The sequence below is a fragment of the Girardinichthys multiradiatus genome, chromosome 10 (assembly GCF_021462225.1).
Source record: "Girardinichthys multiradiatus isolate DD_20200921_A chromosome 10, DD_fGirMul_XY1, whole genome shotgun sequence".
Lineage (NCBI taxonomy): Eukaryota > Metazoa > Chordata > Actinopteri > Cyprinodontiformes > Goodeidae > Girardinichthys > Girardinichthys multiradiatus.
Window position 1 is genome coordinate 18,884,686 of NC_061803.1, and position 19,533 is coordinate 18,904,218.

The window sequence follows — 19,533 nt, forward strand, 5'->3', positions numbered from 1 at the left end:
ACTTAAACCTAATTAAGCCACTGTTGCAGGACTTTAACAGGCAGTTTTTCAAATGGGCTAGTAGAAGTCATGACTTAAATTAGACAGCGATGCCAACCATTTATGCTTTACAACCCTCTGATATAGTTGAATCACAACAATCATAAAAAGAGTGGGCCAACATTTATTCACAGTGATGTAGAAGACTAATTGATACTTTTGCAAAAATTAGATGGCAAGTGCTGCCACAAAAAGTGGTAAACCTGTTATTAGGTTTGGGAGGCACTTTTTCACAAAGGGCAGGGCAGGTTTGAATAGCTTTTTTCCCATAATAAATGAAATCCTTAATTGAAAACCGCTTTTATGTATTTACTTAGGATATCTTAGTCTGATATTAATACGCGCTTGACAATCTGAAACACGTAAATGTGACAAAAAAGCAGAAGAAATCTGTAAGGGGGCAAAAACTTTTTCAGAGCACTATACAGCCACTTGAGGGCAGGATAAACTATTTGTAAACGCAAACATGATCCAGTAAACATGATACCAAACAGATTCTTTTTTATGCATCCAGTTTTACAAGATTTCCAGAGGGACATTTTCCACTCCAGCTGCTAAATTTGCAACGAGTTTTAGCAGCTTGCTGTTTGCCAACATTTGCCTGCTGAATAAATGTATTTGTGGCTGCAGATTTTCTTTTTTTCCTCACCTGAAGTAGAGTTTAATTAAATAGGTTGGTTTTCCTGCATGACCTTGGGTTTTAAGCATTGTCTACAAATTTTGGTATAGTTTAGTTTAGTACATCCCAGAAGCCTAATGTTAGACTGCTGTATTTTGTGTGTGTTTTGGATCATTGTTCTGTTGAAAAAGCCAACTGCATCAGAGTTTTAACCCTCTCACCCAAACAGTCACCCTCAGATGAAAGAAAAGTGGAATAATCAGAAACAATCCAAGAACCATCAAAGTTCAAGCCTGTCATGAACAGACACTTAAGGATCAATTTCTTACAATCCACATTTTAAATGTAATCTATCCACTCTTGTACATGTACATAGGCAGGGATGCATGCAGTTTTTTGGAACCTGTTTTTCATATTTTTTAACCTTTACATCAGATATGATACAAGGTTTTCCCAAGAGTAGTATTTCTTCGTAATTCAAAGACAAAAGAAAAGTTTTTCAATCAGTTAGTACCCTAACTGATTGAAAGTTTGGTGCTCAGATCTAATTCCTATATATTGTTTTCATCATAAAAATCAGATATCTAAATTATCTCACCTTTCTAACATGCAATCTCCTTTTTACAATCATCAAATGTTGCCAATAAAATAACATCTCAATAGCCATTAAAGAAAACAACACAGCCGATTATCACCTTCATTAAGCCATCATCTTAAGCGGAAGAAAGGTAATTTAAATTCAGAAAACTAAAATGCACAATAAAATACTAAAGGTTTCTCCTTAAAACCTATTTGAATGTCTAAAAGAAGGTGGCGTATAAGAAACTGAAAAGTAGGATAAGAGCCATACAAGGGGAGCAGGAAAATAAATAGACCAAGAGGTGAGGGGAGGGAAACAAGCACAGCGAGTTACCACTATTGACGTTGTGATCAGAGACGGAGGAGAGGTTATACCAACGCTTCTTTACCCACGCATCATGCTGCCCACTCCCTACCGCTAACACTGAAATATACAGCTCCCATGACAAAAGAGCAGCATGAGAGAGAGAGACTCCTACAGATTCCTGAGCAGCTCTCTATTTAAATGTCACTGTGCTCCAACACAGCAAGTGAAATCACTCAAAGATTGTGAGAACAGCCATCATACTGCTGTCAGTGGGATACTCAAGACCCTGCAGAGGGAAGTCGCAGGGTTGAGAGGGGAAAATCTCACAATAACTGCAAAGGACTTATTCAAAAGTCAAACATTTATTTATATTTAGCTTACAGGGATCTAGACTTTGTTTTTAGGAACTCTAAATTGATAGTTCTCCAGGGTTTGTTAAGGTCTTTGGACTGTTTCTCAATCATAGCACCCAGTCATTCATGCATAAAATGGGTCCTAAACACAACATGATCAACAAAAAGATAAGAGTTTGTACATGACTACGTGCAAATAGTAAATCAGAGGGGAGACAGATAGTTCGGGATATCATTTATTCTTTCTGGGTTGTGAAAATACTTTATTCAATAGATATTAGCCAACCAGTTATAAAAGAAGAGATGGACTAGTCCAGCTTTTACTGGCTTATCTGATTTTTATACATACATGGCAGCATAATGAAAAGTGCGTTGATTTACTGTACGATATATGCACTTAATACTTGCAGCAGGACATGGAGGCCAATAGCCTGGGTTTCTGCTAAGGTGCTAAGAAGGTCTTGATTGCTTTAATAGCAACATTTACAGGGGTTGGACAATGAAACTGAAACACCTGTCATTTTAGTGTGGGAGGTTTCATGGCTAAATTGGACCAGCCTGGTAGCCAGTCTTCATTGATTGCACATTGCACCAGTAAGAGCAGAGTGTGAAGGTTCAATTAGCAGGGTAAGAGCACAGTTTTGCTCAAAATATTGAAATGCACACAACATTATGGGTGACATACCAGAGTTCAAAAGAGGACAAATTGTTGGTGCACGTCTTGCTGGCGCATCTGTGACCAAGACAGCAAGTCTTTGTGATGTATCAAGAGCCACGGTATCCAGAGTAATGTCAGCATACCACCAAGAAGGACGAACCACATCCAACAGGATTAACTGTGGACGCAAGAGGAAGCTGTCTGAAAGGGATGTTCGGCTGCTAACCCGGATTGTATCCAAAAAACATAAAACCACGGCTGCCCAAATCATGGCAGAATTAAATGTTCACCTCAACTCTCCTGTTTCCACCAGAACTGTCCGTCGGGAGCTCCACAGGGTCAATATACACGGCCGGGCTGCTATAGCCAAACCTTTGGTCACTCATGCCAATGCCAAACGTCGGTTTCAATGGTGCAAGGAGCGCAAATCTTGGGCTGTGGACAATGTGAAACATGTATTGTTCTCTGATGAGTCCACCTTTACTGTTTTCCCCACATCCGGGAGAGTTACGGTGTGGAGAAACCCCAAAGAAGTGTACCACCCAGACTGTTGCATGCCCAGAGTGAAGCATGGAGGTGGATCAGTGATGGTTTGGGCTGCCATTTCATGGCATTCCCTTAGCCCAATACTTGTGCTAGATGGGCGTGTCACTGCCAAGGACTACCGAACCATTCCTGAGGACCATGTGCATCCAATGGTTCAAACATTGTATCCTGAAGGCGGTGCCGTGTATCAGGATGACAATGCACCAATACACACAGCAAGACTGGTGAAAGATTGGTTTGATGAACATGAAAGTGAAGTTGAACATCTCCCATGGCCTGCACAGTCACCAGATCTAAATATTATTGAGCCACTTTGGGGTGTTTTGGAGGAGCGAGTCAGGAAACGTTTTCCTCCACCAGTATCACGTAGTGACCTGGCCACTATCCTGCAAGAAGAATGGCTTAGAATCCCTCTGACCACTGTGCAGGACTTATGTATGTCATTCCCAAGACGAATTGACGCTGTATTGGCCGCAAAAGGAGGCCCTACACCATACTAATAAATTATTGTGGTCTAAAACCAGGTGTTTCAGTTTCATTGTCCAACCCCTGTAGTTTGTCCACATTGTTGGGTAAGGTTTCTCTCACCTTAATCCTGACAATACTCCAAAGATTCTCTGTGGGGTTTAGGTCAGGCTAGTTTACAGGTGAATCAGTTCCAAATGGAATGAAAAATTTACTGTAATATAAAAAGAGGACTTTGGATCATTAAACAACAGACCATCCCATGTTCTTCTTAGTCCAGGTAAGACATTTATGATGTCTCTGGTTCAGGAGTGGGCAAACACAAGGTATGCAACAGTTATAGCTCATGTCCTGGATGCTTCTGTGTGTGGTGGTTGTTGAAACTCTGACTCCACATCTTATCAATCTCCTCCAAACTCTTAAATGAGCTTTGCTTTGTGATCCTCTCAAAAGACTATGGTTATCCCTGTTGCTTGATCACCTTTTTCCACCATATGTTTACCTTCCACCTAACTTTTCATTTATTTGCTTGGAGCCCCTTTGTGAATAGCCAACTTCTTTTGCAATTACCATTTGTGTCTTTACTCCACTGATTGTCTGCTGGATAGCTGTCAATTCAGCAGTCTTCCCCAAGATTCTGTATTAAACATATTTTTTAATATTATAATGCGATTTAAAATTTTCAAACAAACCGAAGTTTTGGCTTTTATTAGCTGTAAGCTATAATCATCAAAATTAATGCTTAAAATGCATTACTCTGTGTAAAACTGATTTACTGAGATGCACATGTATGTCCCCAGCCTTTATCTAATCTTTATCAAACTCAAAAAAAACGTTAATCAAAGAACATGCTCTTAGTTGATGCCTTAATGGACCAAACATAGTAGGGTTTCACATTAGATTAAATAAATAAGAAAATACATTTTCAGGGCTGACCAGAAGACCATTGAACAGTTGATCAAAAGTAAACTGACAGATTCCAGTCTCTGGCCAATTCATCAGATTTAAGGAAACCAAAGTTCAAGGACAACCTTTTAAATGCCTTCAGAAATCCCAGAGAACAACATATCAATATCACAACCATTTCTGGTTGCTTTGAGGCATGATGTACAGACGTTAGAAGCGGTTTAGATCTTTTGCACAATATAGTACAGAACCAGAAGTACTCAGAGAAGAAGATAGACATGTGGCTCGATAAACTGAGAAGAGACTGTTTTTTATGCTGCAGTTAGCCTTAACAGTATAGCGTCTTTGCAGCATGTTTATATAAGGTTTCCTATACTTCAAACTAAGAACACCAACAGTTGGCCCTTTAAACCAACTCTAGTGATACTGGCAGACTCATGCTCTCAGGCTTCACCTGTTGTAATTTGATGTAACACAACTGTCATGCAAATTTGTTTGCAGACTTTGGTATGCAGCAGCTTTGCTTGTACCAGCAGCCATCTTTATCCAATTTCTATGTTGGTGGCTTGCAGCATCCATGCAGGGCATGAAGGCTGCTAGAGATGTATCAAATGTTTTGGCAACCTAGATAAAGATGTGCAAAAAGCCTTAAAATATAATCTTACACTAAACAAAAATAGAAAAATCCAACCTTTAATTTGATTATACTTATTCAGGGGAGAAAATACCATATCAACAAATAACTGTTTTTAACAAACTGGTGGCAGAATGTTTGGTATTCCAGTTGTCAGTAGTTTTTAAAACCCTTCTTTGCTATTAAGACATCCCTTGGTTTTCTACAGGATTTAAGTCTGGGCACTGAGATGGCCATGAAAGAAGGTTGGTTTTGTGTTTGTGAAACATTTCTGCGTTGATTTGGATATATATTTTTGATCATTATCATGCAAAAGGACCAAATAGAGACCCCTTTTCAATTTACTGGTAGAGTCACTAGATTTTCATTTAATGCGATGGGGTCTGAAAGAGTTCATGAGGCCAGGTGCTCTACCAAGGATCCCAGGACCTTTGGAAGTGAAACAGGCATAACAGATCCTCTGTCACACTTACAGTACCTGAAGTGTTTGCTGCTGAAAAACTCAATCGTTGTCTCATCTGTCCAAAGTACCCAGGTTCTAGCTAAAGTTCCAGTGAAGTCAACCAAGTTTCACATATTTACATTTTTGGCATGTCTTTTGAACAACACGTTGACATAGAAGGTAGATCTAATGGTTGTCATGAAGAAAACACTTTTTGTAAATTCATAATTACTTTTTTTAATGTGTCCTGTTGCATCATTTCAGGCATACCATTTGGAGCTGATGGTTGTCTACATGTGCCAGGGCAGCTTTGCTCAACAAAAACGATATCTCAAGAGAGTATCCATTATTGCGTGATTAATTTTCCATATTCAATCCAGCATCCAGTATCCCCCCCACCCCCGTTGGGGTTTGTGTGCATAAATGTGGTAATGTGAAGTGTTGTGATAAATGCAGATGTGTATGTCTAATGTGCATTAGAACTGGGGCTGCTGTGTAAATCCATAATTACTAACACATCACCCTGACAACAACACAGAAGACTCAAAGTTAGCTATTTTTAGAATCAGTGAGATGTTTCAAGATTAAGTCAGAACACAAAGATGTAAGCTATTTTAGAAAGTCTGCAACGCACAGCATCTGAGAGCAACAAAGGACAAGTGGGCTCCGAAAGACCGCTAGAGCCCCAGGCAGACAGACACAAGGCTTCACACCAGGGCAGCACAGAGGCAGGTCATAAGTGAAGCTTAGGTGCAGCAGCCCCCAAGCCAAAGAGGCATAGGGTGAGATGTGGGGCACCAAACCCCGCAGACCCAGGCTTCTTGTTAAATAATCCACAATACAGAAATTAAATTTTCCTCATAACATCAAGTAAAGAATTATAATCATAAATGACTGCAACAGATCAAAATAATTGTTGAAAATTGTTTAAAATCTTGCTGTTATTCTTGATATTCCAGTGGCTCTCTGGGAGGACGGTGGGACAGATTCCAAGCTGTCACATTCCCAAGTCTGAAGAACTTAAAGGAGGTCCTCTAGGGAAAGCACATGGATGGCTGAGATGAGGGAGGTATGTGCATCATGTAGCTCCGCTGAAGCATAATGATTAACCCATAAGTGCCTCCCATACTCCACAAGACATCAGAAAGCCACTTCGGTCATATCGTCAGTCTCAGCTCCCACACCCTCTCGACGCTCTGTCGACAGCCTGAGTGGTCTTTGACTTTCAGTGTGCTTTCGCTTTGGCACCGCTTTTGTTACTACGGTTACCCAGACGAGGCCACAGGTGCCAGCCGATGAGGTTAGCAGTTTCAGTGGCCAAGCCATCTTCCTAATCAACCGCTAAATTGTGCCTGACCCCACAAAGGAGGTAACTTCTCTTCATCCTATTTAGATTTGCATGAAGGCTGCTGAGGTTATTACAGAAGAGCATAGCATTCTTATGCAAACTTTAGAAAGGATGATGAACATTATGGACAGTAGAGAAAATATGCAAAACGATCCTCTGATGAGGATTAAAGTCAGTGTGTTGAGAATGAGGCAAACATTTTCTCATTTGATATGAGAAATTACTCAATGCAACCAACTCTCTTTTGGATGAGTATATTAACACAGCACCATTATTCTGATAGGACAATTGTGTTGGTTCACGGTTGCCATGGCAACACCGCATAAAGGCACCTCAAGATGTCAACAGCCGAAGGCTGAAAGTTAAATGACACATTGCAGAGAAGCTGAAGAAGGTCACAGACTTTAGTCTCTTGTTTTAAGTAACCAAAAGGTCAAAGCTCCCCTTCGACAGCTATGAACCACAGTGACTCTTTGTAGGACTCATGCTACAAACAGATTATTGATCCACTACATGATATAGGAATAAGTTTATGAATATTCTCTACCGTTCAAGTGTTTTAAACCGCCTCTAATTTCATTTTACTTTGACTGCAATCAGCCAGATGATCTTAAAATATGTTAAGGTTGTCTTGGTCTCCTTTTTAAAGATTTTTGAGGATTGTTCTTTGAACTAGAATGATTATTAAACCATTTCCTGTCAAATGTTAGACCTAAACATACAGGGGTTGGACAATGAAACTGAAACACCTGGTTTTAGACCACAATAATTTATTAGCATGGTGTAGGGCCTCCTTTTGCGGCCAATACAGCGTCAATTCGTCTTGGGAATGACATATACAAGTCCTGTACAGTGGTCAGAGGGATTTTAAGCCATTCTTCTTGCAGGATAGTGGCCAGGTCACTACGTGATACAGGTGGAGGAAAACGTTTCCTGACTCGCTCCTCCAAAACACCCAATAATATTTAGATCTGGTGACTGTGCAGGCCATGGGAGATGTTCAACTTCACTTTCATGTTCATCAAACCAATCTTTCACCAGTCGTGCTGTGTGTATTGCTGCATTGTCATCCTAATACACGGCACCGCCTTCAGGATACAATGTTTGAACCATTGGATGCACATGGTCCTCAAGAATGGTTCAGTAGTCCTTGGCAGTGACGCGCCCATCTAGCACAAGTATTGGGCCAAGGGAATGCCATAATATGGCAGCCCAAACCATCACTGATCCACCCCCATGCTTCACTCTGGGCATGCAACAGTCTGGGTGGTACGCTTCTTTGGGGCTTCTCCACACCGTAACTCTCCCGGATGTGGGGAAAACAGTACTGCCTATTCCTTGGTATTTTTCATGTATTTACTCAAAGAAACTATGTACTTTTGCTGGTAATAGTAAAGTTCTTGAAAATCTTAAGATAACTTAACTTTTTCTGACCTAATAATTAATGCATAGGAGTTATGAGGCTTAAAAAAACAAACAATACACATTGAATATGAAATATTTAGAACATTTTAAAAAGTTAGATAAATTAAAAATCAGCCGAAGTCTAAAAAAAACTGTAACAGATGTTTAGAAAACCTAGATAATTATTGATAAAACCACAGATTCACTGGTAGCCAAATAATGCATCAATCAGAACTACAAAGACAATTTCCAATTACAGGTTTTTCTAAAGTTTTCAACTGCCAATATCAATTTAGCTTTAGAATTACAATATAAGAATATATAAGGAGGAAATGCAACATTATACAGTGTGTCAGAGCATTATTAGTAGTCCACAAGTTTGACAATGTTTTTAAAAACAAAGGCTAAATAATAATAGACAAAGTTTTAAACTGTCTTTAGCACATTCTGTTAATGGTTAGCAAGGTTAGCATTACACAAACAGCAGTGTGTTTTCCCGAGATAATGTCTTGGTGCATCTTAACAAATATTCTCTTAAAACCACCTGATGTTACAGCACCTACAACGTTGACCTCATAAAACTCATAGGAAGACAAATGATTCAAGTCAGTGTTGATAGGAAACGTGGGTCCAAATAAAATGCCCATTCACCAATTAGTACCCCAATTTCATACTACCATATTCACATTTCATCCCTCTTACTTTCTATTTTATCCATATAAACAAATAATATCTTATTCATGCAGCTAACCATTTCATTTCAGTTCCTTCTTCATTTGTTAAGTATTTTTATGAATTAAGGACAAACGTCCAATTTAATTTAATTGAATTATACAATATTTTTCAAGATGTTATGTTACACTATATTTTTACTAACTGTAGTTCTAATCCAGGTTTAGGCCAGGGGAACAAAGACATATAACCATACAATAAACCTTAAATATAAAATCTATATGAGGCAGTGGGGGAGTGACATGACCAGTGCCTAGCAAAAAAAACAAAAACAAACATAGTACAAAAACTAACTGTATATAAAATCTGGCCAAGTAAAGCAACATTTCTTGAAACCCTAAGAAAATACTGAGATTATAATAACGTCTTTGCACTATCCAAAACTGGCCTGAATCACTGCTCTTCTAGCTTTTTCTTACTATCTTTACTTACAGACTCATTCACAAAACCTCAAAATAATCTATTTTGCTTTTTCTTTCCAACACTGTAGTGAATGGGAACAAAAAGTCTCCCACATTCAGTAAGCTACCGGCTCTGCAGGAGGACAGAGCTGCCCCCTGTTAACAGGATCTGGTTCCATTCACTTTTCCTTTGGTTCATTAATACAGGAAGGAAGGGAACATTCTGTGGAGCAGTCGGTGCCAATCTGTCGCTCCATGGAGATCAGCCAGAGTCGGCTCCTGTTCAGCCACTGCCCCTCCTACAGGAGGTTTTTACATCTATCTGAGAAATATTCCACAGGGACGAACTATTTATCTCAGTGCATATAGATCCAGTCGCTAATGTTTAATGGTGGATATTATATAGTTGGCTTTGAATATGAGCGAGCAATATATATGTAAATGTACATCTGCATATAAATATTTTGCAAAGTCAGCATTTATTTAACTCTGAAATACATAAATTGCTTTGCAGATATAGTTTTAAATATCTAAGCTAATGCAGAAATGAGCTTAATAATAAATTATATGAAAATGATCCTATCTGGAAATAATTGTTGATTTATACATAGATTAGAGTTTACAGAAGAATTACACATTAAATACAAAACCTTATTATCTGTGATTAAAAAATATATTCAAGTTTAGCCACAGAAACTAGCAGCAGTTAACATACAAAAACCTCCCAATAATACCGGCTAATTTAGTAGGAATTTATGTTAATAATCAGGTAGAAAAGTAAAAGAGAATACCACAAACTAACAAAAAGTGCTTAATCTTGAATGATGCCATGTAGAAAATCAATTATTAAGGTAAGACTCACCACATGGAACAGAAATATTTTACAAATGACTTTAAACCAGTGAGCATGAAGGCAGCAACAAGACAAAGCCTGTTATTACCATTACGAGAACTTTAGGTCGATGCAGCCAGGCTTCACCTGTTGTCTAGAAATGCACAGTAACCGCATTTAGACTGCATTAGGCCCCGGCTGCTGTGTCACTTCTTGCTTGTGCCTCAAAGCTCAAAGCATGTTTGCTAATCTGATGATCTCTAATTAGATTTTTCAACTACTGTGGAGAATGAGCCATCAATTAGACTCCTGTAATTAGAGGGGGCCAGTTTGATTCCTGTCAAGTAGCTGCTGCCTTCAGACTTTTGAGTTACTGGAACCGGCCAGAAACTGGAACTGTCCATAAACAAATCAATGCTGAGATACTAATTGATATAAAAGAAAAAAGTCGGTGTCTGTGGAGTTTAATAACTTGGGAGAGTTCTGATACAAACAAAGGTGTGGTAGCTTTCTCCATATTAAATTCAATTTGTTTTAAGGTTGTTTTGTCTTACCCAGGGGAATACATTTTCCCAGTTTGGCCTAAAGCTATATCAAAGCCACTGTTTTACCTTCCCTAGTTCAAGTTGCCATTACAAAACCAGCCAAAATAAATAATGCTTTTCAACAAGCTCTGCAATAGCATGTGAAACAGACTAATACAGTTTTTAGAGCCAATGTAGCACTTCTAAATAGAGATTTACTGGGAAATCAGCCATAATCGGATGGTTTTACACTTAATCTGTGCTGTTTCTCTCGGATCAGTGAACGCAACATGATAAAGAATCAACAGCTCATACTGTCAGCAACAATGATCAGTGTAGAAGTTGTTACTGTGGAAAAAAAGTGAAGCATTTAGAAAGAAATTCAAAGGAAGAACAGAAAAAAGAAGCAGGGCTGCATAAAATAAATAACTTCTGTAATGTATTATTAGCAGGTCTGTGATGACAATTCAATTGATAGTGGGATAAATCCACATCCTTCTCAATGCTCTCTTCCTCATCTATTTTTTCAAATAATCTCTGTGACTTTTAGCATCCTGGAAACCCACACCAATGTGAGCTCATGACTCTTGGAGTACAATAATACATTTCGAGCAGTCCTTTGCAATATAAATATTGCACATATTGATGTATAGATGTTGCAGTGATGATATGTTCGCAAAATATCTGCAACAGTTCTAGAAAGGAAACTGTATTTTCTGTGCTGGCAACTCTGCTGTTTCCTTAGACTGTTGCTTTTAAACACGGTAACACTCCAGGAGGCATGTTTTAAGCTGCTTTTTTTTTACATCCTATTGAAAATTCAGTTTGGTTCTGTCATGTAAAATGCTGGATTAGGAAATGTTGGAAGTCTTGGAAATCCCACAGATTTACTGCTCCTTTATGTGAAACAAAGCTTTCAGAAAAAAAATGTCTTTATATGGCACAAACAAAAAATATTCAGGTGTGCGGATGAGCAAAAGAAAAAAGGTAGAGAGCTTTAATCAGTCTTTTAAAGGAACAGATAATATATTATTTTTAATTGGATTTTACTGGGAGATTTTACTTTATATGTAGATTTTCAGCCATGCACAGAGATCCCACTCAGCAACTCTTAGGATGTTTTTGAAAGAAAATCATTATTTTATTGACTACAGAAACTTTACTGTCATGACAGTTTAATTTTCAATGCATCTAGAAAGTAGGAAAAATATTTTGTTTTTGTTCATAATTCTTAAAGGGAACTTAGAATCAGCTAAAATTAGCCTTACCAATTCAAAGCCAAAAAGTTGGTGATTGGAAATTAGCCACAAAATCTCTGACTACTGCATCTCTAGGTCTAAATATTTAAATATTTGCTTTTTACACAGTGCTAAACATTGTGTGTTTATACAACTTTGCAGACAACTTTACAAGTCTATTTGCCAAATATGTTTTTTATAATCTGTCTGATTCTCAAGCTGCATGGAAGTGAAAACCTGCTAATAAAAAATAGCTCTGCCAAGCAAGTAGCTTCTCTTTGTGATGATTCAGTTTTCATACATTTAAAGTAACCTTTATACATGCAACAGGAAGGAAATGTCTCAGTAGTTATGTATAAAAATTACATCAGTAGCAAATTAGTTGAGATTCTTAAAAACCAGCATGTTTTATTCTGTATTTTAGAATAGAATGCGTCAGATTCTGCTCTACAGTTTATGTTTAGTCTCGCTTTGTTCTCCTTTAACTTTTTTCTGCAAGTATTTTAAAATGGTTTGAAATTTTTCATAAAGCCAGACTGAGGATGTACAAGTTCATGGACTTTTTTTTTTCTTTCTAATGGCAGTTCTCCATCTCTTCATGTTAAATGCCCAGTAGTCATGCAAAATTTCCCTGTCCAGACACACCAACCTTTCAACCTCATTTCTCATTTTGTAATCAGCTGATGCCATAACTGTAATCGCAGTGTAAGACTGTTGACTTTGCTTCAAGTCTAGTGCCACTTTTCTACCCCCCTAATGGGAGGATGAGGATGATGGTAGTGGAAAAATATCTTAACATTACAAAAATATAACAGCTCCATATGCATAAATATAACAGATATGGCAATACAGAGACAAAAGGAACAATTTCATGAGTGATATAATTTGAATTTTGCTTCCCATGAAAGTGCACTTGGAAGTATAAGGGTAGAAACTTCCATCTGTTGGTATCTGATAAATTTAAAAGTGGCTTTAATTTACCATAAGGAAGATCAAACAGGCAACTTCCTTTTTGTAAAAAAACAACAAAAAAAAGAAAACTGCAGTTTTATAAAACTTAGCCTCATCTCAATCAAAGAAAGCTTATCTCTGTTACCCAGTTTTAAATCAGTCATTCACTATCTCAGTAACTTGTGGCTAAAACAATTTTACTACTGTGTTCAGATTAGCGGGTGGGTTTCCCCCCTCCAGGCTGAAGCATTCCTGAAGTCTGAAGCCATCTTCAAACCGCTTCAAATACACCAGACAATCATTTTATCTCACAATCTCTCTTTTGAACCAAGACCAATTTTCAGCAGCCAGTGCATGCTGTACAGTAACACTGTTTGGGGGAAAACTCCATTCTTTGAGCCAAGCGTTGTTGAATCAGTAGCAGCAGCAGCAGCAGCAGCAGCAGCGCTCCCTGCCTGTAAAACACTGATAAGTCATCCTGGTTATGCCCTTGAAAGCATTAGAGCAGCTTATCTAAAATGTCGGAACCTCTAGTTTTGATTTTGTTTCTATATCCAATTTAATCAAGCATTCAAAAAAAGTGGCCATAGTATTCAGGGTAGAGGGACACATGATATAGATGTTGCAGAGCAGCAGTGGCGTGCACAGACATTTTGGGGAGCAGGTGCTCAAGTGGAAAAAAAGGGCACCTTGTGCGGCACATGGAGTTGTTGGTTGCCTTTGTAAAGTGAGATTTATTACAGGCACAACATGAACATAATTTATATGTATTACTAAGCACCCCCAAAACAAACGTCCCTGCAGAGCAGGATAGTTTGTAAGAACAGATTCTGTCTGCTGGGATGAGTAAATTCCCTGCAAGATGACTGCAACAGATAACAAAACACCAGAGGGTACTCCAGTCACGCACCACTACTTCACACATATAGTAAATACACAAAAACAGTAACGTCATCGACGGAACTACATGAAGATCATCGCCTATAGAGGAACCTTGACATCTGAACATACCAGAGAAAGAACCTGACTAGGAAAACAAAATGATATCAAAAGTTACATACAGTACAGACCAATAGTTTGGACACACCTTCTCATTCAAAGAGTTTTCTTTATTTTCATGACTATGAATATTGTAGCTTTACACTGAAGGCATCAAAACTATGAATTAACACATTTGGAATTATATACTGAACCAAAAAGTGTGAAACAACTGAAAATATGTCTTACCAAAGATCTCAAACTTGGACTCATCAGACCAAAAGCACAAATTTCCACTGGTCTAATGTCCATTCCTTGTGTTCTTTAGCCCAAACAAGTCTCTTCTGCTTGTTGCCTGTCCTCAGCAGTGGTTTCCTAGCAGCTATTTTACCATGAAGGCCTGATTCACACAGTCTCCTCTTAACAGTTGTTCTAGAGATGTGTCTGCTGCTAGAACTCTGTGTGGCATTGACCTGTTCTCTAATCTGAGCTGCTGTTAACCTGCGATTTCTGAGGCTGGTGACTCGGATGAACTTAACGTCCGCAGCAGAGGTGACTCTTGGTCTTCCTTTCCTGGGGCGGTCTTCATGTGAGCCAGTTTCTTTGTAGCGCTTGATGGTTTTTGCGACTGCACTTGGGGACACTTTCAAAGTTTTCCCAATTGTTCGAACTGACTGACCTTCATTCCTTAAAGTAATGATGGCCACTCGTTTCTCTTTACTTAGCTGCTTTTTTCTTGCCATAATACAAATTCTAACAGTCTATTCAGTAGGACTATTAGCTGTGTACTGTATCCACCATTTCAGGTGACTACCTCTTGAAGCTCATCAACAGAATGCCAAGAGTGTGCGGAGCAGTAATCAAAGCAATAGGTGGCTACTTTGAAGAACCTAGAATATAAGACATATTTTCAGTTGTTTCACACTTTTTTGTTCAGTATATAATTCCACGTGTTAATTCATAGTTTTGATGCCTTCAGTGTGAAGCTACAATATTCATAGTCATGAAAATAAAGAAAACTCTTTGAATGAGAAGGTGTGTCCAAACTTTTGGTCTGTACTGTATAAAGTGACAAAGCTAGGCTAAATGTGTTTATTTTACTCCCAAATTGTAAAAAACAGTCTAAGAATAGTCCAGGATGTACAGATGGACAGATGGATGGATGGATGGACAGACGGACGGATGGGTTTACAAAATCACAAAATTAATTGAAGATGTAACCACTATAACCAGTGTACAATATCCCCATCAAGGTTTGAACTAGCCCATATATTGCATTTCTTAATGTTTGTCTCATTCTCTGGTGGTCCTGATCCCAATAAAAGCAGTTTAGTGTTTTTACTATTAGAATAAATGTTTCATTAATCTTTAGATGTGTTTTAACAATCAGTGTCAGATTTGATCTCTCTACATGATTGATATTTTTAACAAGAGATGTACAACTGCAGTTCAGATTTCTCCAAAACAAAGAAAAAGCACTTTAGTTTAGTGCCAAGGCTCCAAAGCAAAGACCAACTTTAGTGATGTTAGTGGCTAATGCTTAGCCAGTCATGGAATTATCAAACTGGCTCTGTCCTGCCTGTCAATCTGCCACCCTTAATGTTTTCTACCAAGACTCAGGAAAAGAAAATGCAACAAAGTACTTCCATTCTGACTTCAACATAGAAATAAATAAATTCCTTTTTAGCCATTGCACCTTTACAACCTTTAGAACACTGAAATGGATTGTTAAACAATTTTATTGTGTTGGATTAACTGAAGAAATAATAGTAATGCAGTAAAGCAGAACTGAAGTTTTAAACACCTGTGAAAGCCTGAACAATGAAGGTCGGATGTTCTGCAATGAAACAACTGTTCACAGTGCTGGTTGACTTGGTATAACATTCTTTAAATACCAGAGAAAAGCTGGATTAAGTACTGACAACGGGAGAGAACGTCGCAAAAAAAAAGAAATCCCATCCCATTTCACCACTTCCTCGTCCTGCACAACCCCAACGTTTTTCACATTCACACAGAGCGAGGGGTTTCCTGCTCTTATCTAAGCTTTTAAAAACAGGTTTTGGAAGATTTTTATTTGTTTAAAAAGTCATGGATAATGTTTTCTGCTTCATGTTTCTGCTTCCAAAAATAAACCGAGAGACCTCACAACACCTCCTGCAGCCAACAGGCAGATGCATCATTATTTGTGGCAGGCATCATAAGAGACACTCACCGCTGCTGCGACTCTTGCGGTTGGCCTTCCCCCCCGTCAGCAGCATCTTCAAGCTGTTCCTAAACATGACTGCAGCAGCGGATGTCCAACTACAGAAAGAAACCTGGTGGAGAAAGCAAAGAAAATACATATTATTCTTTGTGAAGGAACTATTTAATATGAGCGGATGTCCGTCTGGAGATCCAACTGCCAACAATAAATTCATCAGTGAGAAGCATTATCAGCGATATCAGAGTGCTGCACAGCTAAATTCTCCAGATAGGAGAGAAGAAGGGAGGCTTCAAAAGAAGCTAATGTATCAGAAAACTGAAGCAGGGAAAATCCCATTCATGAATGCTTAATCTTATCTCCGTCATCAAAGTGTGAGATCAAATGCCTCCTTGTAATTAGAGAAGAATAGAAGGAAGTACAAGTGGATTTACAACAGGCCTTGGAGAAAGATCTCCCAGCCTTCTTTTTTATTTGGTAAACACAGTGCAGTTGGTGTTACCATGAGGTGAAGGATGAAGAGCATCAAAATTCACTCACTTACTCAATAGCTATATAAAGATGAAAGGGAAAAGGCAAAAACAAATACAGATAACAAAACACAACTAAACTGCAGTAAAATATGGTTAACAAAGTAAAGCTTTGTAAAGAGGATGGAGTTCGGTATGGAAAGAAAGTTAAGAAATAGGATACCAAAAACACTGTCTGTATTCTCCCTTCGACTCTTTACCGTTACTGTCAAATTTCAACACAAACTGAATTTTATGTGACAGTCCAACTCAAAACAGTTGGTCCATATGAATATAAATGCACCATATAAATTAAGTCCATGTACCACTTAATACTTTTCTAAGGAACTGTGGGAATTTCTTCATTTTTTTGGAATTTAAACCAGATTGGTTGGGATGGTTCAGGCATATGTTCAGGCCTCCTGAATGCCCCCTTTGGAGGTTTTCCAGGCACATTTAATACGGAGGAGACCCCAGGGTGGACCCAGAGCATGCTGGAGAAATTATATATTCCTTTTGTCCTGGGAATGCCTTGGGATCCCTCAAAAGGAACTAGGGGGAGGAATTTCTGGATTTTCATCCTGGAGCTGTTCACCCTGACCTAGTTTAGAATAAATTAACAGAGATGGATAGATGGACTGAAGCTGTTTTATCCTACCTCCCCAGTTTTAAGAATGTATTTCTCTCAGATATGATTGTTTAGTAAGGACAAAAATGTGGATCTACTGTACTAAGGACCAATATGCAGTCTGCCCTGCGACCAACTATACCATCAGTTTTACTACGACCCACCATGTCCCTCCCTGTGCATGCTGATGATGGTAGCTAAACAATAGAAATATTACTTCTAAAGAGGTGCAGAAGACAGACAAAGATATAAAGACGTAGTCAAAATCCTACTTTGAAATCAACCAAAAATATTTTCTTATTATTTTCTTTCAAATAGATGCATAGACCTCTGCGTCATCAGTACCTCTTAGGCTGGAGTGTAAAACTATAAATCTCATTAATAGAAAAAAGTTCTGGCAAAACTGACCGCATTATAAATGTAACAAATATAACCACATGTGTCAGTAACAGTTGGCTTTGAGCAGGTAAAAATGGGAAAGAAAAATGTAGTTATTGATGAAGACAGATTCTTAGACAGGAGATGGAAGGAAAGTGTGCAGGGCATGCCCAGAATGCATCAACACAATCTTCTAATGTTCCTGCAAGCAGGGAAAGGAGTAAATGTTAACGAGCAGAAGAGTTGTTTTCTCTAATTACTCCTGAATGTCCAGTGACTAGAGAAAATGCCAAGAGCACATAGTAGCATGCAAGCGTTTAATTACAGTGTCAGCTGAGCAAAAAAAAGCTCAACTGAAACTAGGTGATATGTGTTCATGACATGAAATTGGACAAATATGTCAGCAGAGCTGTCAGTGCTTCTGACACACAAATCTACAAAGTCTAGGTTGGCTTAATGTCTGCCTGGACTGGTATGATAGATTTACCCAAATAGATTTATTAACGGACGGACGGATGGATATAGAATGTTCATTGGTCTTTCCCATTTTGAAGAGCGGGTAACAGAAATGGGCTTCTGTGTCTCATCATGTTTTAGACCCCCATGACACAAGAAATCGTGGATAAAATAATTTTGTGGAAATAAACGTTCCTCTACACTCTGATTTCTTTTTCCTTGCTTTTTTGTTGGATTTTGTGATATTAGGTTACTGATATATGAGGAATTTGGCATATCTTTAACAGGAATCCCAAATGTAGAAGATGTTGTATTTACTCTATTACTCTATTGTCAGTTCTGCCTTTCTTAGTAATTCCCTCCAACCCCTACCTCCACAGTGCCTAAAAAGATATTTGACGTGAGCCTTTGTAGTAAAAAGCATGGCAGCAAATGTTCTCCGTAAGGTGAGGGTTGCTCAGAAAAGCCCCTACAGTTAGGCTCCAGCTGTGGACCCAAACAAGAAATAAATATATAAATGGAAAAAGAGAGCATTCATGAAAAAGCTCTCAAAAAGCCACTTTTCTCCACAGTTACTGTTTCCCACTGACCTTTAGAGGGACTAGAAACCACATTAGATTTTTATATTACCACCACTGTGAGGGAATCTGGAGAAACAGATAATATCACTGTTACTAAACCACGATCAGTCACAAAACTCCCAATAGTGCATTTCTGGTATGCAGTGTGCTGCTGAGTTTCTTGGAAAGAGCTGTAAACTTTATAACTTTATAACTTAAAGCAATGCTCACAAGAATCCATCTCAACTGGGTTGGTTAGACTCACGTATCTGTGCAAAGAAACATTACTGCAGAAATCATGAAAGCTGATTTTTTTTATGCAGAGACATAAGTGATCCTCACTTTGAGCTGAGGGTTAGATAAAAGGCAGCCTCATCAGCTCCATGGGTTCAAGGTGACAGAGCACTGACGGGAGTACAAATTCAGATTTTTTTATAGAATACACTGCAGGCAAAGGCGGCTCTTAATGCGACTTCTTTGCCAATATGCGACCCAATTTTATCCAACATTTACGTCATTGTCCTGGCTCTGACCACGCATCTACGCAGACTTCTCTACAGAGGTAGCAGTCACTGCTCAGAAAAGGCCATTCTAAATAGTTGTGCTCTCTTTTTCTTACCTTTATTAGCCTTGCTATGATGTGGTTATAATATTGCCCACTCCCCATTGCCAAACAACTTAATAATAACACAGAGACACCTACATCCATTATTACTTCAATAAACAGTGTGCTGGTGTGTGGCGCCTACATTCTCCATCTGCGCATGCTGATCACAGACGTGAACTGTTCACATTGAGGTCTGATGGCGGTCGCATTTAATTAGTAGTTTGAACGACTACTAAACA

At 38.5% G+C, this 19,533-nt stretch overlaps 1 protein-coding gene across 6 annotated transcripts in view; it reads right to left on the reverse strand.

The window, feature by feature from the left end:
• Positions 1 to 19,533, reverse strand: part of tanc2b (tetratricopeptide repeat, ankyrin repeat and coiled-coil containing 2b) — a 223,682-nt gene that overhangs the window by 150,804 nt on the left and 53,345 nt on the right. For all 6 annotated transcript variants that reach the window (XM_047377855.1, XM_047377857.1, XM_047377853.1 and 3 more), the window contains one exon: positions 16,169 to 16,271. In XM_047377855.1, coding sequence (XP_047233811.1) covers positions 16,169 to 16,235 — 67 coding nt within the window. In that variant the 5' untranslated portion in view covers positions 16,236 to 16,271. The remainder of the gene's footprint in view (positions 1 to 16,168; positions 16,272 to 19,533) is intronic.